Source organism: Oenanthe melanoleuca, chromosome 3 (assembly GCF_029582105.1).
Source record: "Oenanthe melanoleuca isolate GR-GAL-2019-014 chromosome 3, OMel1.0, whole genome shotgun sequence".
Lineage (NCBI taxonomy): Eukaryota > Metazoa > Chordata > Aves > Passeriformes > Muscicapidae > Oenanthe > Oenanthe melanoleuca.
This window is the reverse complement of record NC_079336.1, coordinates 5,726,178-5,747,533: the sequence shown is the minus strand read 5'-3', so window position 1 is coordinate 5,747,533 and position 21,356 is coordinate 5,726,178. Positions and strand designations below refer to the sequence as shown.

General features: G+C 40.1%; 1 protein-coding gene across 1 annotated transcript; it reads right to left on the bottom strand.

The window, feature by feature from the left end:
- Positions 1-1,803: 1,803 nt before the first annotated feature.
- Positions 1,804-20,046, bottom strand: LOC130251441 (opsin-5-like). The gene is given in 7 exon segments (XM_056488056.1): positions 1,804-1,867; positions 3,140-3,240; positions 3,242-3,376; positions 5,545-5,879; positions 8,924-9,094; positions 13,109-13,228; positions 19,893-20,046. Coding segments are annotated over 7 exon segments (1,065 nt in total). The 5' UTR covers positions 20,032-20,046.
- Between the last annotated feature and the right edge of the window lie 1,310 nt (positions 20,047-21,356).

The following is a 21,356-nucleotide window of genomic DNA, read 5'->3' as shown; positions in this document are numbered from 1 at the left end:
CATTTATTCAAATTTCTTTTGCTAAAGTATTGCAGAGAGGGAAGCAATACTTCTCTGTACCCAGCTTAGGAAATTCAAGAAAATTCTACTTCTGCTACATGGTCTGAATATCATTTGATAAAATAGCAACTGCAGAATGGGAGTGCTGAGACATGCCAACAAACATCACATTAAACCTGTATGATATTATTGTATAAAGCAAAATTAACATCACCATGGATCAGCTACAAATGAGGTTCAGTTCAGTGTGACAGAAAATGCATGTGAAATACAATTCTGAAATAACAGTAGGATAAATTAACGTTAAACAGGAAATATTAAACAGGAAAGTAATTGAAACTCTTTCTCAAATACTTTCTTCCCTTAAAGGAGCAACTCAGAAGAAAACTTTGCCCTTGTAACTTTGTTCTTTTTAACAGTCAACATAAATCTGTGTGGGATACTCTTTGATTTACAATCAACAATAAAATCATATCCTTCTTGAAGAAATTTCATAGAAACATCAAAATCATTATTTTAAGCACTAAAAATCTGCTTTTACTGAAATGCTAGTTTATGATCTGTAGTGATGCCTCCACCTTAAGATAAATCCAAAGGAGAAAAAGGAGATAATAGGAATAATTTTGTCTCCTATCCAACACAATTCTGCAGGTCCTTTCAAGACATATTGTTTTTCTCTTGAATGCATTAGGAACTTACAGAACTTCATTCTCTCAAATAGTTACTAATCCTCATCCTTCCAGGACTTGGTGTTTAAGAATTACTCTGCAGCTGCACTTTGGAAAACTCCTCTGTTACCAGTGCTGTGACCCTCCTCACAAACACACCAGTTTTGAATCTGGTTTGGATTGAGGAATGTTTTGCCATTTTATATCTCATTAATTGATTTCATAAAGAATTGTGATGAGTAAAATACACAGTGAAAAATTCTGTTATCAAATCTTTCTGCTTATTGCCATCATATTTCATTGTAATTTTGGCCAGAGAATGATAAAAATGTGTGAAATATTGGTTTGCTCAGTTTGGCTTGGGCTGACTTCATTTCATTCTGCTTTTTTATTGCAAAGTTATTCATAACTCCTAAAGGAATCTACAGATTGAGCAAGGGACCTTTCCCCTCTCATTCACAATTGAGTAAGGATTTGTTATTCTATATCTTGTAAAGTCATCCTGTGTATGAATGTGGCACCTCTGACTTTGCTGTAACTAAAATCAAAATATTTCTGAGTATTGAAGTTCTGAAGTCAAAGTGGGTTTAACACAGCTTGTAGCCTCAGGATTTGGAGGGATGCTCACCAGGGAAATTCAATCAGCTAATATTTCCCCACTGGTAATTCAAAGCCCCAAGAAGTGAAGCTCCAACTCAGATTTGTCCTCTAAGGAATCCTTTCTCTCATGCTCCAGGCCTCCAGTGACTGCAGCAGGAATTTAGGGAGATTAGCTTTGGTAAACTAAAACTGGCTTTTATGAATATTTTCCTTCCCTTGAGGGAAAATATTGCCCAAACTATCATTTCTATTAGTGCTAAGAACAAAAAAGGGTATTTTAGAGCATCTAAAGTGAAAGAAAAATTTTAATAAAAACAAATTTTCTCTGTTTCTTCTTCCTCTGAATACTTAGAATATTTGCCCAACTCTAACACAACACAGTTTTGGTCAGGATGGAAAGAACTGTACATTATACACAGGAATAGGGAGTAAAATAAACCTGTCCCTGTGTTTTAATTCATGTACAGAAGGAGGAACTGGAGCCAGTAGGGTGTTTGTCACCAGGTCCTCCTGGGCTGCAGGTGAAGGTGAGCACTCATGCTTCCAGCTGGGTTTCACTCACTGCTGTGGAGTCCCTGTGTGCAGATATTGTGTATGTCCTGTGGGGCAGAGAAGGGACCATGGTCAGTTTGCTCACACCAGGCTGGAAATCTAGTTCCTACCTCTGGGAATTCTGTGATTCTTTCAGATCATTCTGTTCACTGCACAGCTTGCATTCAGCTTGAGGGGCTGGGTGAGACCCCTCCAGATGTTAAACACAAATCCAGCTACCAAAATCCTCTGAAGACAATTTCTAATTTGTGTCTCATTGGGCTAAAACTGCAGAAGGGATTTTGGCAAACTATAAATTCAACACCTCAGACATTTACAACATATATAAACTCTGTATGTTCTGCAGATGAAATGAATCTCAGTGCATTATGGAAGGATCTGCTACAGGAAGCTGTGGATGCTCAAGATTGACTCACTGAACACTGCACCAAAAATTCTGGAATTGGTGAAGGAATAATATGGATGATAAAATGGTCCTCCATTTCCATGGAAATCAAGGCATATGTATTTTAGGCTTTTGAAGCAAATTACTGGAATCCTATTGTTTCACAGTCACTTATGTGTGATATGGTGTTTGTGACCATGTACACTGTCAGATTAGCATCCATCATTATCTCAGACAATTCAACCACAAATTGTCCTTGTCTGGCATAATGCAGAACTATACTTTTCCTCCAAGTGCATACCTGTGGAATTTCAGGAATTTCACAGGTGTGGAGCACAAATTTTGCCTGAAGGTTGTAAACTAAAAAAAAAAAAAAAAAAAGTGAATTTCTCATGAGACAATTACACTTTGATTTGTCTGGTTTGAGGTAGGTTTTCGTGGTATGAATGGTACCTGCTGGGTGGTTAAGGAAATATTGTCTCTCCCTGCTGATTCAGTGCTGAAAGGCACAGTATTAACAGCTAATTATGGAAAGAATTAACACAATTCTCTTCTGTTTGGTACACAGGCAATAGAGGTCATCAACACCTTCTGGAGGAAACACATATGATGATGTGAAAGAAAAGGATTAGGAAGACAGGATTGATCCAAAACCTATTGCTAAAACCAATGGGACTTTTTTCCAAATTATATCCATGGAGTTGCAGCTGTATCTAAGAGCAAGGACTGTCTTCTTGCTTCTCCTTATACACCTACAGTCACTTTACAATTCATGGCAAGAAAAATCCCAAATCAAAATGGTCAGGGCCAAACCCAAGAAATGAGATTCAATGAGCTGTGATTCAATGAGCTGTGATTCTTGGTAGACCTTAGTCTGGTACTTTTTGGAACATCATGTTCCTAAAGGTATCCTGTGCCCCAAAGAAGGAATTACCTTGATTTCTTCAAAGAGCTCGTGGCCTTCAGCCCTCCCGAGCGGCAGCAGGCAAACTTGCAGTCAATGACCTGGTAAATGATGGGGTTGTACATGGCTGCCTGACTTTGCAAGCAGTGTGGGTAGCACTGAGAGCTGGATGGGCACCGAGTCTGGCTGTCCAAAGGCTGACCAGACCGAGACCACGGCGTAAGGGATCCAGGCAATGAGGAACCCTGCGCAGATCAGCATTGCCACCTTGTGAGAGCAGAAAAGAGACAGCAGCTTTATCCAGGCAGCCAGGCACTGGCACAGCAGCACACAGCTAGGCAGAATGAAAGGCAATTACATTCCAATGGAAAAGAAAAATGAGAACTTGCTTTTTCATACAAATTTACAGTATGAACAAAATCTGCCTCTTTATCTCGCTCCTGTGTTCCTTTTGCCTGACACAGAGCAGCTAATGAATGCTAACAGACCTTTAAAAATACAGTAAAGTCTGGCTAAATATGAGGAAAGAAATGAGATTTCAGAAAATAATAATAGCTTGATATTGAATTCAATTTATTTAAAGAGGGGATTCCTTTCAAAACACAGAATGTCCTATTTAAGATAATACACTGATAATAGCAGAGCTGCAAAGGTTCTTGAAAAAGGATCTTTTGAAAACTGGGAATTTACCTGAGAGTGAGAATGCTAGTAAAATGTCTAGATTTATTTATAGATTTGCACTCCATTAGTAGTATGTAGATACTTTAAAAGCAAATTTGAGTTAAATATTTTAGTTCTGATAAACGTGCTTCTGGTGAATTAGTAAGTGACCTCTCTATAATGTGAGGAAATGTAACCATAAGAAAGTTTAGTAGAGATACTAAAGAGAAACTGTTTGGGGCCAAAATCTGTGGTTTGTATACTTTACCTGAACCAGCCTGTCTGCACTCGGTCACAGCCTGATACCACTTCAAATGATGCCATGCCATCATACATCCTGAAAAACATCTGCCTTTATACTGCTGCCATTGCAGATTATTGCTGCATCCAGACTGGCAGCAGCACATGTGCACTCATTTGGAATAAGGCAATTAACAGGATCAGATTGCAAAAAAAAATATACCACCAGAAAGCAGAAGGGGTTTAGACATTGCATAAACTTTCCTGTAGCCTGTTCTTTTTGTCAGTCTGTGACTGAAGAAACAGTGCAGGTGAGCCAGGATCTCAAACAGCCTGTTTGTCATAAATTGTGCTGTGGAGTCAAATGGGTTTTAAGGGAGACTAGTTTTCCATATTTATATTTATCCCACTATTATGTTCTCCACTGTAGATTCATGACAGGAGGGAAAATTACTGATGTTGAAGCTCAGATTAAATTGAAGTTTTACATTATCCTTCCAATATTAAAAAAAAAAAAAGGAAAAACAAACAAACAAAACAAAAAAAAAAAACCTACATCTTCAAATCAAAAGTTTCCATTGCTCTTCAAATGAAATTTGCTGAATAACCATCCAAAAAAAACTAACAATTTGAAATATCCTTTTGAAAGGCAAGTGCAGTTGTACCAGCTGTACTGTCAGCACTGGCTGTACAGGTACATAGCTGAGATTTTCAGATATATTTAGACATAATGTCCCTTATTGCTGTATGTTATATAACTCTCAGTTCAACTCACAAAAACTGTAATAAAATTTGATCAGCCAAACAAAACTTGCTGCCTTGTCTCGGTCTTGGCATGGATTACAGAGGTTGGTGAATCTTTTACAGCTAAGGAATCTGATTTTGTTCAATACAAGTCTTTCTTTTGAGAGATTTCCTGGCACAATAAGCAATACCAAGTATCATGGCTGTCACCAGTGCCAAACAGAAAATAGATTCAATCAGAAAGGGAAAACAGGATTTGGTCTGTGATGGAAAACTAATTTTAGCATTTCAGCATTTTTATCTGCAGTTCATGTCTGAGCCTAACTGATAAATTATTTCATAAAAACAATTGCAGTGTCACAGGACCAATTTTGGTTTATGTCTTCATTAACAGAGGAATGTAAACTGTCTGAAAGTTTTATTTCCCTGCTTCAATAATCTGCACTCTATCTGTTTTCTGTTATAATTGCAACGCACATCAAACACCCTAAATGACCCTTCCCAACTGTTTCTGAAAGCAAAGGGTGTTCTATGGTGAGGAGCAGGGCCACAGGGAGATGATACAACTTGCAAGGTCACAAGGGAAAGTGAAGGCAGAGCTCAGAGTGAATCATGGTCTCAGGGACCCAAGGGCCCTAATCACAGAATTACATTTCCACTCTTGTTTTTTCCCCATCCTGACAGTAACAGGGGAGAAAACTACAAAAACCACCTTCAGAGCATCATGTTATTGTCTCCTAATCTGCTTCTATGACCCAACACATCAAACTGAGGAAATCATTGCTACCTACCTTGGTCAGCTTCATTTCAAGTATGTGGCTGTTCTGAATCCTGGTATCGTAGTGAGCAACTTCTTTGGTGGATGATTTGACTTTTAAAATTATTTTGACGTAGGAAAACACAATCACTGCAGTTGGGAACAGCAGGCAGAAGAAAAGGATGCTCAGAACAAAAGCCTGTCCAGCCACTGAAGCCTGTGCCAGCCACCAGTCCAGAGTGCAGGAGGTGCCAAAGGGCTCGGGGGCGTAGCTCCCCACCCCAGCAAAAGGCACTGTAGCCCAGAAGGTAGCATAGGCCCAAATTATTGCCAGGCAGATAAATGCATGGTGCCTCTTAAGCCAGGTACCTGCAAGAAAATTCAAGAGTTACCAGTCCATGCCCAGATGTGTTTGGCACAATGGAATGTGTCGTGTCAAGTGGGAGTGTTGGAGGCCAGGCTGGATGTGTGTCGTGCAAAGCAGGATGTGACCAAAAGTTTGTATTCTACCATCTGTTGAAACAGGGTGGGGAAGTTATCCTTATCTCTGGAGGGGGTTATCTTCTGCTAATGGGCCAGCTGTTAAAACCAGCTGGGGCAATCATCTTTATCTTTTCCACAACCCATCCTTCTTCTACAGAGATATCTCCTGTTAATGGGCTTTGAGTCCCAGTGCATGACTGATAAAATTCCATCATCCCACTGCGAGATGCTCCAGCCAGGGGAGGAGCCAAGCCTTTCCTACCCAGAGAAAAACTGAGATTTGGAACACCAAAACAGCCTTTTCCACTGGATTCCAGAGGAAAACCAGACCTTTCCACATCATCCCTGGACCTTCAGAGGAAACTGCACCTTCTCCAGGAGCACTGCTCCAGCTGAACCACATCTGCCACTGCAGGAGGATGCAGCCACCATTGAATGGGACTGTGCCAACACCCTGACTGACTGACGGGTGTCAGCTTGGATTCTGACTCTGGCAGGGTTTTGGGTTTGTTTTATTCTGTAATACTGTATTTCTATTTTAATTTTTTCCCTAGTAAAGTATTGTTATTTCTATTCCCCTATCTTTGCCTGAGAGCTCCTTAATTTCAAAATTATAATAATTTGGAGGGAGGGGGATTACATTGTACTTTTCAAGAAAGGCTCCTGCATTTCTTAGCAAACACCTGTCTTCAAACCAGGACAGTGTGGCTGGAGCAATCTGGTTTACTGGAAGCTGTCCTGTGGGGCCTTTGGAACTAGGTGGTCTTTGAGATCCCTTCCAACACAAATCATTCTATGATTCTGTGAAATATTTTTTTGTCTGTTTGACAACACCTCTGTCATGTTTGTCTCAGCTCTTTGCAGATGTGTCCACAGTGACCCTGAGTGCCTTGTGAAAACAAAAGCACACTCACATGGAAAGCTCCACCTGTCCTTATTTCAGATCTTTGCTTTAATTTGTGATGAATTACAACTGAGAAGAGTCAAAACTAAATAAATCCAAACAACCAGCTCATCAACAGCCATGGGTATCTTGTCCGGTAATTTCAATTCTTTAATGTAACTTGGGTTTTCTCCTACTCTTTCTCTCCTGTTACCTGACTGAAGTTCAAACTCACTGACTGAAAAACAAGACTTTACAGTGAAAATAAGATATCTAATATTTAATTTTACTTTTTCATTCCTTTCCAGTATAGAGAATCACCATACTCCCTGTCAGAAGTATCTGTAATATGTGTTTTTCATGTATCCTTCCCCTTTCTTTTTTAATTAAATAAAAATAGAATTCCTGGAGAACAGAACATTGTTTCTCTGCTCACCTTGCATACAGCCCTAATTCATCTGGAAAAAGTTTCAGTTTAAAGGATTTTCCTCAGCATCTACATGTTCAACATGTAGGACTCAGATAGGACTAACAAATCTAAATCTTTAATTTTTGCAGAAGCTTGGAATATGGTGTTATAATATCTTCCATTTTAGGTCCCACAACTTTTTTGCAACCTCTGACTCACAGTTAATTTCTTCACACTAATATTAAGGAGATTTCTTCAGGGTTTCAGAGTGACTTAAAATAAAACCCAAAAAAAGAAACACCTGTAATTTGGATATGTCCACCATCCCTTCCCAGCTGATTTTACATGTCCAGGAAGGAAGACAAACAGTGCCTGACAAATAATGTGTTCATAGGTGATGGCTGAGGCAGGAAGGTGGTTTGTTATGTTCAGGGGTGGAAAAACAAAACAACAATAACATAACTATTAAAAGAGAAATGTTTTTAATCACCTAGACTGAGCATGATAAACATGTCTGTTCATTGCTCTTCATTCTTTTGTGTGATCCATTATCAAAGTCCTTGAGAATAAAGGATTTTGAAGAGTTTTGTCTCCTATGAGCTAAGATGTCATGTTAAACACCACAGCTGGTGGCATGAATGCAGCCAGCCATGAAATATTCGCTTCAGGGGTCACCAAGTCTGAAAAATTGTCTGTGATTTGGGTTGCCATTGAATAATTTTGAGACTGCTCCTATGGAAAGAACTGAAATACTGTTTAATATAATTGGTGTATCTAAAACTCAGCTAAGGAGACCTCCCCTGTACTCCCATTTAGGGAAAAAGTATGGACACAGCAGGATGGGCACAGACAGGACATCTTACCACAGCTTTTATCTGCTTGCACAAACTGGCTTGCTTGCATTTCCTAGCTGCAAACATTCCTTACAACTTAACATGATCAATGTTATCATGAAGAAATCTGTTGTGTCCCTCAAGTCACATGGGCAAGGTGTTTATTACTTGTAAAGTCACCTTGAGCATTCCCTGTTTTGGATGGGAAATGCAAGAAGAACATCTTTTCTAAACTGTGACAATATCATTTAACTGGAAAGAATGAAGCAGATAATACATCATATTCCAGAGGTACAAGATATTGATGGATTTGGTGGTACTAAATTTCATCCCCTCAGGTTCCATTTCCATATTTGGGAGACTATTTCACATTATGACCTATTGCCCTTCCAAATCTCTTAGATGCTTTAAATAGCTTGCCACACACCACAGAGAAATTTTGGCATCTAATAAGGAATATTTTTATATGTTGGTCTCTAAGACCCTGCAATATGTGCAGTACTGCATCTGTTAATGCTAATAGACCTTGACAGACATAAAGTAATTTATCTGTGAGGGATTACAAAAACTCATGGCTTAAGTAGACAGTAGACAGTGAGGGTGTTATGTCCAGCAAAATGGAATTAACTAGGATTTCATGGATCATGCAAACTTGCTTCTCCACTCTGTCTCCTCTCCTCTATATTTAAGAAAAGTATTCTGAAGTGTTTAATTATTTCAGTGTAGCAAACTATAGCACTTAGTACAGCTTTTCTACAGCCACAGGTAATAGAGTTATCTATATACAGATACATGTCTGTCTTACCATAAGACAAGTGGCAGATTTTCAGGTACCTGTCCAGGCTGACAGCTGTCATGGTGATGAGGCTCCCACAGCCAAAGAAGAACCCAGCCCAGCCATACCAGCGGCAGCCGACCCACCCAAACATCCAGCGGTGGCAGAAGAAGGAGATGATGCTGAAGGGTTTGCCTACAACTTCAGAAGGAGAAGAGAATAAAACCCACTGATAAAACCCATCCCTGAGAAAATCTCCTTTTATCAGAAAGGCAAACTTTCTCCCTTGCACAAAACTAATGCCTGTAAAAGTGCTCTGCAGCTTGGAGAAAGGGTTTCAGGCACAGTATGTGATGGCTTTAGGCTGGAGGGTAAATTTAGATGGGATATTAGGAGGAAAATCTGTACTGTGAGCATGGTGAGTCACTGCCATGGGTTGCCCAGAGAAGCTGTGGATGTTCCATCTCTGGAAGCATTCAGGGCAAAGTGGGATGAGGTTTGGAGCAACCTGGTACACTGGAAGGTGTCCCTGCCCATGGAACAAGATGGTCTTTGAGGTCCCTGCCAACCCAGACCATTCTGTGGTTCCATGGCTGGTGAGTGCTCCATGCACAGGACTGAGCCTGAGACAGCTGTAGCTGCATCCCATGGCACCAGTGACGTGGGAGGATGAGCCAAGCCTGCAGAAGGGCTGGGAATGGGTGCTTTACTATAAACCACAGGTGAACCAACACTCTGGAACCAATCATGGGCAGACTCTTCTCATTATGAAACCTTCAGAGCATGTGTTGAGTCCACATGCCAGTACCTAAACAGGATGGGTGATGGTGAGTCAGAGCTTGAAACAATCCCAGATCTACTTAGTCTACATCCCTGTAGCCAACTGGGTGTCTTCAAGCACAAGGTGAAGAAATTTGCCCTCACAAACTTCTCTTTTCAAACCTGTCAAGGCCCAGCAATAGGATGCACACTGAGTAAAGTGTAGGTGGGAAGGAGAGATGTGGACCTGAGCTGCAGAGGTGGTTCAGCATTCCTCTGGTGCCTCCTAGCAAGTCACTGCACACAGACACCAAAACATTCCCCAAAGAGATGGGAATGGAGTCACCACTTTTGAGGATTTCTCTTAGTGGCATTTTAGCTCATTCTTCCACAGGTAAAAGTGAGTGCTGTATTATGGAAGAAGTGAAGTTTGATCAAATGATATTCCATTCTCACCCTAAAGCAGGTTTACATTTTTCATATTCTTTGTAAGTGAAAAAGAGAAAGTTTGAAAATTGCAATTATGTAGTTGGAAAGTTCTGGTTTTTTCCTAATTATTACCTTTTTCTTGGTCTTAATTTAGGCAAAGACAAAAAAATCAACTTTAATGGAATGGAAAACTCAAAAATTTATAATCTAGGGACATCTGTTTTACCAGCCTGATTTTAAATTCTCCCAAGCCTGAACATTCCAACTGCAACATTCAAACAACATTAAATATTGAACTCCACATTCCTGTGACTGTGTTCCTTCTTGCACAGGAGCAGCCAGAGCACCTCAAGGACTTGAGAGCACCTCAAGGATTTGAAAACACCTCAGCTTCCCTGGGTTGGTTTCCCTGGCTGAACCACAGTGTCTGTAATGTCACAGAAGCTCAGTGAATTGATTTATGAAGAGGGCAAAAATGATCTTGCAAATTGTATTTCCTACAATGTAACCTATTCACAGAAACCAAAACAAAAATCTCTATTTTCTTGAAGTGATCTGTAGGAAAATATTTTTCCTAAAAAACATTCCATTTCACATTGAACTGATGGGAAACAATGCATTCACTTTTAATTCTTAACAGAAAATTAAAGCATTTCTTCCAAAACGAAATATTGCAGAAAATTACCTTTGCTCCATCTTCTATGCCAAAAGCATTAGGTTGGAAAACTCTTTAAAATCAGCTGCATTTTTTAAAACTGTATTTTTGGATTACTTTCCTTCAGCCTAAACCTGTGAAGAAAGTTCTGCCTGGACCTGCAGGATGTTCTCAGGTCAGTGTATGATGTGCTTTTCTCTGAGCAGAATAAATGCACTTTTAATTTTTCAAGCAAAAGCTGACCTTGGTGATTAAGGTTTCAAGAAAAACATTAAATATGGCAAAGTGTGTTATGTGCTAACAATGAAATCAGCAGCTTTAGGCATGTAAGTGACTGACAGCTCTAAAGGTCGACACATTTCTATGCACAAAATCGAATTTCTCTTCAGCAGCAGGACTCTGAGCAGCTCAGGGCACGGTGTCAGTGCAAAATGAGCCTGATGCTCTTTGAGCAAGGGGCTGGTGCCACCCTGTGGAAATCTGCAGGAAGCAGAACTCTTTCCTTCAAAAAGTTAAGACAAGTGTGTGAAATATGAAGATTTTGCAAAAAAAAAAATGTATCTTCGGTGTCCAACAGACAGAACCCATCACATTTCTCAACTTAGCACCTTCCATTAATATTAAAAAAAAAAAAAAATAGAGAAAAAATAAAACTAAGCATGGCTCTGGCAATCACTATTTTTAATTCCAAAATTTAAACCCCAGATAGATTTAGATCCCCATGGAAGAAAGCAAGGTGACCAGAGGCACTGTTGACAGACCTCAAAAGAGACATTGGCAGCTCTCACACTGAGAGGGGTCCCAAACAAGCTGTAGTTTGAGTGGTTGGGACACACAATTTTTATGGTTAGGAAATACCTGTTAAAATTCACTGAATCATAGAATCACAGAATATTTTCGACTGGAAGAGATCTTAAAGATCCTGTCATTCCACCCCCTGCCATTGCCAAGGACACCTTCCACTATCCCAGGCTGCTCCAAGCCCCATCCAGCCTGGCCTTGGACACTTCCAGGGATGGGGCAGCCACAGCTCCTCTGGGCAACACTCACAATACAAAGCAGGGAATTTCTCCTGAAATACTCCTCATTGGAGTGACTAATATGAACCTTTTGATACAGATTCTTAAAACACAAAGAAAATGGGAATATCAGAGAGGAGAGAAAAGCCAGTCTGTGGTTTTTCCTTAACTTCTAAGTGTTGAGAGATGGAAGTAGTGTGTCCATGAGAGAAATACCAAAGAAATAATCAGAATTCTCTGTGTTGTAGCAGTGATATTTATACCAACATCTTTCTTCTACTGAATTAATCTTTCCTTCAGAAATCCATGTTTATGGACCAAAGCCACTGGAATCTGCAGGGATGAGCAGATCTGTGGTCTGGTGCCATGAGAGCTCAAACAAGCATCAGACTGGGGAGGCTGGGAGCCATCATTTTATATTGTTCAGTGATATTCTTGGCATTTAGATGGGGCCTAAAGCATCTGGCAGAGACCAGGGAAGGAAAAGGGTGCACTGGAGCTGAGGGCAGAGGTCCCAGTGTATACAACACATAGGGGACAGATGTCTCTGCAGGCATGGGAATATAATTCCATTTATATGGCACTGGGGAGATCCCATGATCAGCTGGGTCCTGATACCCACTGGATTGTCTGCCATCCAAAATATCCTTTTCCAAAGGACATCCAGCCCTTTCCCTGTATATACCCATGAGCAGCTGAATCAGTCTCATGTCAAGAGCCAAAACAACCATCTCTGCAGCTCTGGATAAACCTCTCCAAAGCTCCCTCCTCCAATGCCAGGACATCCAGACTGTGGGGTTGAAACAAAAATCCTCCCAGTTGGCTCATACTCTACAGACTGACAAAAATGCTTATTTTTTCTGATCCAGAGACAAAGGAGGATGGCCACTAGAGAGAAAATTACTGGCTTTGATGGGCTGATGGCAATTGGCATTTTCCAAATATTTGGCTAAATGTGCATTTTTCAGGCATTTGGAACCTTTCTATTTCACCCTATGGCAAGAAAACATAATTTTCTGCACCTGTAATACCAAGCTATTTTGTGGTTATTGTGCCAGGGTGCACATGGAAACTGCCTTTGGAGACCTGCCCAGTGCTGGGCTGAACAGGGGCTCTGTCTATTTGATAAAATCAACCCTAATTTCTCCTCTGTACTGTTCATTTCTTCCCAGCAAGTTGTTCAGGAATGTTGTTTTCCACCCTCTTCTATTATTTACATGCAAATAATAGAGCAGAAATATCCTCAGCAAAAGGCATTTGGTGCCCTCATGACTTCCAGAAGAATGTCTCTGGCTGCTGCCAGGCAGAATGGTGAGATAATAAAAACAAGTGAGAATGAAAACATGAAATTACCTGAAATGCCCAGATCACACACTGCTAAATTAACAGTCATTATCTCAGCAGGTCGCAGCTTCTTTTTTCGCTTTGAGGACATAAAAATAACATACCCATTCCCCAGAGTTGAAAGGATCCCTGTAATAATGGAAAATAGAATAACATTCAAATTAGAATCATCCTCAAAAACAGCAATACTCCATCTTTCCTTGTGAAATTCCCTGATATTTTCAGCCTCAACATGTGGTCCCTAAGGCTGGGAATTTTACTTTGAAACGTGATCCCCTCATTGTCAATGTGCAGCTCATAGAGAGCTTGGCTGCAGACAAGTCCCTCCCACAGCAAATTCTGTTTCCCCTCTGCAGCAGGGCATTGCTTTCACCACCTGAGCCTGCACAGCCTGTGGGGTTAAATCTCTACGTTTGTCAGGTTCTCTTCTTTAATGAGCAAAGCAGCTAATAGCTGCTATAAAGTTGTTTATTGCAGAAGCACATCAGTCTCAAAAGCAAAAGAGCCACAGGCACTAAGTCCATGCTAAGTTTTGGAAATAGAAGCAGAAGCTCCTCCTGACAGGGCTGGATGTCGCTGGGCAGCTCCTGTCTTCTTCTTGGGTGTTGATGATTGTGGCAAGAGAGCAAAAAGCAAAGCAAAGCAAAAGCAAATAGTAAATGTGGACGCTGCTGAAGGCTCATGGAAAAATCCAACTCGGATTTTTCCCAGGCTGTTGGCTTTCTCAGCTCCAGCTCGGATATTTCCCAAGCTGGGGATTTTTCTCAGAGAAAAGCAAGAGAAGGGAGAATGAATAACACAGATTAACACCTGTTGTTGATCACAGAGCCTACCTGTACTACGTGATGCTTTGCAGAAAGCATGATTTCAGAGAGGTGTTGCCTTCCTGGACCAATGAGCCTTTTCTATTTTGCATTACACGATCTATTCTGTATAAGTGTGATGGCTTTTCAATAAATCTCCTCTTCTTGCTGCTTTGAAAAGATCTTGAGTGTTGTTGTACTATTCACTGTTCCTAATCAGACAGTGACAGCAAAAAGCTCTCCCCAGTGCACGTTCTTATATAGAAACTTCCCAACAAGCTAAGACAAACTCAAACCCACACTTCTGAACCTATTAGAATTCTAGTTTAGCACACCAGGTTACATATAAACTATGCATATGATCTATCTTATTCTATCTGAAAAGTGTAAGCAATATTCTTACTGTAGTTTTATTATATCTAAAATTATGTCCCTGGAGCCTCCCCAGGAAACACTAATATCTAAGACTATGTTTTTCAGCCTTCACTAGAACTCACTTCTACTCTGGCATCTGAGGCCTTTTACTCTCTAAAAGCTCTTAAAGCTCATTCTAAAACTTACTTCCTTACTTACTTATTCTAAAACTTGAATTTATACCACAACTTTATGTATGAGTGGCTTAATACACTTCAGTCCATGCAAAGGCTTTAATTCAATCCCTGAACTCTGATTTCTCTCTGAAGAATTCAGAGACTTCTAACTCACTGGCTTCAACAACAACCATCAATGGAATGCTCATACCAGAAACCCCAGAATCCCTCTGCTCTGGCCAACCCAGTTCTCACTCAAACATTTATACAGCCATGAGAATGAAATTCAGCTCTCTGTAATCACAGGAACCAGAATCTGACCAATTTCAATTTTATTAAATACTTTAATCAGACATTGAGGGATAAATTCCTAGTTTAATTTAAATTCATATATTAATACCAGATCTTAAATCTGGTATTAAAATTTATTTCTATCATAAGAAAGAAAAAAATAAAACTGATTAATCTGATTTTAACTTCTGGATGAAATTCAGTTCATGGGATCCTTCTCATATTGGCTGACATATTTTTCCCATATCATCACCCACAAGTACCAGCACTGAAAGAGGTTCATCTGCTATGGAATTAATCAAACTGGTACAGAAAATTGTAAGGTTTCCAGTTCCCTTAAAGGAAGTGTGTCTTCACTAATTCATGTTTGAAAGAGTTTAAAGTTGGAGAGAGTTTTGCTGTGGAAACACAGGACAGCTCACAACATCCCTCTCATGGAGCAAGAAGGTGAAAAACCCAAAGGGACCATGGTCCTCTGAGGCTCACACCAGAGAAGGAGGGAACTGCAGAAGGAAAGAGTGAAGAGCAGAGAGTGCCTGTGCTGCTCTTGCCTCACTAAAGGGACCTACAGCAGCAGTGAGGGAAATGTCAGAGAGAAGTTCAGCACATGAAAGAGTGAGGAAGGGTGTTTTCCATAAGTATATTGAGTTTAAAGGGTGAGGAAGGGTGTTTTCCACAAGTATTTCAGGTTTGACACCTTTGTTTCTCACTGCTTAAATTAGTAATTAAATATTAAGCTTTGGGGGTTGGAATGTGATGAGAGTAGGAACAACATGATCTTTAAGGTCCATCTGGACAGGTACCAAAAGTTTACCAAACTAAGGTGAAAAATATTTTGATTTTGATTTTTTTCTGTATTAAATGCTACACTTATTGGAAACTTTTTTTTATTTTTAATTGACAGTATTGTTTTCTCTACTATTTTACAAAATAAACAGAAGGATAGAAGCTGGCTTATTATTGACCTTATGTTTTCTCATTAAATTTTATTTACACTTGGTGAATTAAATTTTAAGAACAACCTATAAGCAGATAGAAGTATCCATATGAGTCATTTTCTTCCTTGCAGCTGAGTGAATGAATCTCTATGCTGTGAGCATTTTCCATATATTTTAATCCTTTTCTCTCTTAATGCCATTTTCCTCTCCAGTGGTATTTAGGATAACTAGAATGCCAGCATCCAGTTTGAAATACCTTTTGAAAGCATTTGACATTTTCCTGAATCGTTTTCAACTGACTGGCAGTCTAGAGAGACATCTCTATCAGCCAAGTAGCTCTGAAGCTGCCAAGGTGCTCTGAAACCACTGCTCATTATTAATATCAATATTTCAGAGAGCCCCAGCCCACTGAGCTCCTCATCCTGTGCCTGGAAGGTGTCCACTGATAATTTGTGCTGCCTTTTGTCTATGCCTGCATCTGAAAATTGCTTATCTGAATATATTTTTTTAACTCCTTGGTGATTAAAACTTTTAAACTCCTTAGATGAGGCATCTAATGCTCCATTTCCCCTGCTATGAAATGACTTTTAGCAGTCAGCTAAAGCCCTTGCTGGAGCAGGGTTGGAAACAGGGGAAAAAGACATTTCAGATATAAAATAGAGGCTCTTTTCCTGGAGAACAGGCACTGTGGCACTATTACATATATACAAAGAGCCAAAGATGTGATAACTAAAAAAGTGACACCTGCAGAGACAGAGCCAGGCTGAGACACACAACCTGCAGCGAGAGGGGAAAGTGTTTGCAAGTAGCCAACTGGAGAAATAAACTTCCATTTCTCCAACCTGACAGCAGTGCTAAAGCATTAGAGAAAAAAAAAATTAAAAAAAGGTAGTTCAGGATTTTGTTTTTTTGTTTTCAATTAAGCTGTTTCACAACAGTTTGTAAGTCAATAGTGATTTGCCAAGGGGTTTCAGAGGAGCTGACAGCCAGCAGGTCCCTGCTCAGTAGTTTGTCACCCTGCCCAGCTGTACAGTGAATCAATCAAGACAGTGATGAAAAAGCTGGTGGGGGAAGTGACAAAAACAAAATAATTTGATTCTTATAACCATGTGCATAGACTGATTTTTTTTTTCTTTTCTCAACAGTTAGAAAATAGCACATGGAAATGAACTATTCAGGACAAAGGATCATGCACTCACATAGAATTTATCAGACTAGTCAAGACTTGTGATTTTCTTCAAAGACAAAAAAACAATTATTTTTCTATTTCAAACTGCAATACTTCAGCTGTACAACCAGTCTGGCCCTAAAAGCTCTGCAGTTTCCTGATAAGATCCAGCCTTGTTCATTCACTGTTCAGCTTCTTCCCCTTTATGAAAGAATTTTTAAACTCACTAGCACCTTACACAGCTCAAGTGCAAAGAGATGCACAAAAGCAGTCCTGAGTTCCCACCTCCTGCTCCCCTGTCCTGCTCTCAGGATGTCCCCACAGCCCATCCTCAGGAGGGGCCACAACTTCTTGGAAGGGATGTGCAAAGGAGTAGGAAATGCAGTTCACAGGAAAAAATGTGGCAGGTTAAGTGTGAATCACAAGTCATAATAAAAAAAAACCAGACATAGAATCATAAAATCATTTAGGTTGGAAAAAACCTCCAAGATAATCAAGTCCAACTTTTGGCTGAACACTACCATGCCCACCAAACCAAACCATGAACTGCCACCTCCACTCATTTTCTGAACCCTTCCAGGGCTAAAGATTTCACCATTCCCCAGGCAGCCCATTCCTGTGCTCAACTATTCTTTCAGTGAAGAATTTTTTTCCTAATCTCCTTATCCTATAGATCCAAGGAATATGCAAATACAGCCTTTATATGGATACAAGAAGATGGATGTTGTATCTCACTGTTACCAGAACTGGCTCTAGTGAAAGCCACTGATTAAGTTTGTAATGCACACAAGGACAAAGCAATTAACCAACTAAAATACAGTGCAAAACACACACTTTAAAAATTCACTTAATTTAGAGCCAAATGTAGGACCTTACATGTACAGATACACACAGGGACAGCAGAGCTGTGGCTTGAACTATCCTGGCCCAGGCCACTGGACACAATGAGTTCACAAGTCCAATATTTAAATGGTTATGAGACCTTTTAAAATTATAATTTCAGTTTTCTCATATAGCTCATTAAAATCTGTGCCTTTATGGCTGACTTCTGATTTTTCACCAGAAATTTTTAGTTCTTGTTCCTTGCCTTAATTTGATTATGTCTGTGTTTTACAAGACATTTCACACCTGACAGGGGTAATTTTTGGAACAGGATAAATCTACACTAAATACAGTGAATATTATTACAAGCCAACACAGTGCATATTGGGATGATTCATCCATCAGACATATTTCCTGGGATTAAACCTAAGTTTACTTAACCAAGTGAAAAAAGACCCAAAATGGGGATTGTTTTGTACAGTTCACTGAAGATATCTGTCTGCAGAGCAACAGAAAAAAATTTTTTTTGTATGAAAAGTGAGGATACCTACAAAACAGTGTATGAACACTAGCAATAGCACTGAGATACAGCTTCACCTCTGCTGCTCTGAATTCTTTTTTCAATAAAGACATTAGCAGAAGAGAAATGAGAAATCAACAGAAACATAAATAGCAGAGAAATAATAATAAAACTCTGGTACCTCCAGTATGGAAAAGATTACATTACTTAGATCAGTCAGAGGAAAAGCTGTTAGACAGAGTAGGAGGGGGGATGTAAAGTAGTGAATGAGAAACACAAAGGTAGGAGTGACTGACAGATCTTGATATTTTGTGAACAACTCATTGAACAAGACAATGAATCAAAACTGAAATAAATGTCAAAACATCACTGTACATCCTGTATTCAGCCTTGTCTTCAGACATCTGACACCTGGAGCCCAGGTTTTTTTAGAACAGTTCTGTCCTCAGATCAGTTTTAGTGAGAAAATAGCTGTTGAGTTGTGAGAAACTGTGTGAACTAAGATCATAAAGCATAAAGGAACTTAAAATATATAAAGAAGAATGGAATGGAATGGAATGGAATGGAATGGAATGGAATGGAATGGAATGGAATGGAATGGAATAGAATAGAATAGAATAGAATAGAATAGAATAGAATAGAATAGAATAGAATAGAATAGAATAGAATAGAATAGAATAGAATAGAATAGAATAGAATAGAATATGGAATATCCTCAGTTGAAAAGGACTCACATGGATCATTGACTTCCAGCTCCTGACCCTGCAGAGGACAGTTCCAAGAATCCCACCTGAATGTGCCTGAGAGCTTTATCCAAACACTTTTTGAGTTCTGTCAGGCTTGGTGCTGTGAGCACTGCCCTGGGGAGCTGCTCCAGTGCACAGCCACCCTCTGGGTGAAAAACCTTATCCTGATATCCAAGCTAAACCTGCCCTGACTCAGCCTCATGCCATTCCCTCAGATGTTGAGGCAAATATGGACACAAAAAGACATAACTCTGCCCTCCTCCGTGAAGTAGAGAAGGCAAATTATCAAGAATAAGGCCCATTTTATCCCTAGAAAAAACAGAAATCAGCATTTTCCTGCTGAATGATAACTCCTTGGCATGTGAATACTTTAAAGGGAAACCAGTCCCAGCTATCATGGTGTGCACTAACCAATAGATAATTGTATTTATTCTGCTTGCAAGGTCACTTTGAACCTTGTAAAGGACTCCAAAACAAAAGGATGAGGAGGGTGCTAGGCAGAAAATATTTCTCATTATGATGTGTAACAGAGAACAGATGATGCCAGGAGCTGAGCAAGGGTCACATGAACACATCTGAGGATGCTCACTGCTGTGCAGGCTCATGAGAGAGGCTGTGAAAACAGGCCATAAAACCCACATGGCACAGTGAGGGAAACCCTATTCTGCCCAGGGGCAAATTGAGCTGCAGAGTAGCAACCAATCAGTTATTAAAAACAATTAGTATTTCTTCACTTTTTGCTGGAACATCTACTGCTAGTCACTTTTAGCTACCTGCAGCAGCATTATCTGTTGACATTAACTGTTGACACCATATTTCTAACACATTATCTCTCCTCCCTCCTATATTTTTCTTTCTAGTACGAAAAAATGTGCAATTACACAACCAATGAACAGCAGTTTCTGCCTCCTTTCTGAGAGCTGCAAGGATGCAGCAGCATAGTCATATTTCAAAGACCAATTATAAAATCATTACCAATTATTGTCAAATAAAAGCCAGCTATGATATCAGCTTCTCTAGAGAGCTTTGATGCAAAGGGGTCTTCCTTTTGGAGATAGTGTGGGATGTATTCTTCCTGGGAGGAATTGTTGTGATCTGATGCCATCCCACTCATGTCCAGTTAAGTGCCTGAAAAAGAAAAGAAGAGAGTTTGCAATGGATCACACCTGCTGTTAGAAAATGTGAAGATATTTTTGTTCCTACACAGGATCCATCTTCCCATCTTCCATTCTGCCCTGACACTTCCCAGAGCTTTTCAGGATACCATTCAACCTCACATAAAGCATCATGCCATGATTTAGGTCATGACTTATTTTTTCCAAGCACATCTTGATTCACGTGGAGCACGACAGGAAAAAGGCATCAAGGTGTTGGAGAGTGTCCAGAGGCCAGGGGATGGTGAAGGGTCTGGAGGGGATGTGGTCTGCTCAGCCTGGAGGAGACAGGGGAGACTCACTGGGCTGTTCAACATCCTCATGGAGGGAAGAGGAGGGGCAGGGGCTGGTCTGCTCTTTCTCATGGCCAGTGACAGGACTGGAGGAAAGCTGGAGCTGTGCTACTTGTCTTTGTCTATTCACATGGTTCTCACAATGCCAAGAAACTGGGAATAATCTGCAAGACAGTCCCAGCAATTTCTTTGTATCCTGAGGGGCACTATGTCTGCAGATAGCAGCTGTGCAAATCTTACAGTTAAATAAAAATTACATCCATAAATTCTCCTTGGAGTTCCCTAGGTGTTGTGTTCCAGTGCAAATACCTCCTCATGGCCACGGTTATAAACAGCAATTGGCCATTGGAATTGTGAATTAGCTGGAGGATTAAATAGTAGAGTCAACTAGGAAGGCTTGTTGGGTTTTCTTTTAATTTTCTTCTGTGTGAAAATGGGTTATTGAGCTCAAATATGTTAATATAAATAAAGGGAAGCCTGGTAGGGGAAAATGGGAATCTGGCAAACACTCATGAAAATCATCCCTCCAGGACAGCTGAAGAAGTGAAGTGAGGAACTCCTGCATAAGAAGAAAACATTTCTGCCATGTTTGAAACACCCAGCCAGGAGCTATTTAGGGCATTCAGGCACCCCAGTTCCTCCTGCTGGTGCTTGCTGGGGCAGGAATGGCACTCAGGAACTTAATGCTTGACTCAGGCCTTCCATAACTTTTGCTGTGGGACCTGGGACAAGCTGTGAAGCTTTAAATTTTTCCCCTTAAAATTCCAGCTTGGAGGGAGACTAAATAGGAAACAAAAATTATTTCTTTATTTTACCCATTTGTTCTCTCTTCTGCACCTTGAAGACTTGTCAATAACAGACTGGTACACCCATGTACACCTGAAGTACTCACAACCCTCTCACTACTGTCCTTCTAGCTTTGGTAAAAAGAAAAAAAGAAAGATTTTACTGAAGGAGGATTGAACAATGAAGGTACACTGCTACTCTAAACA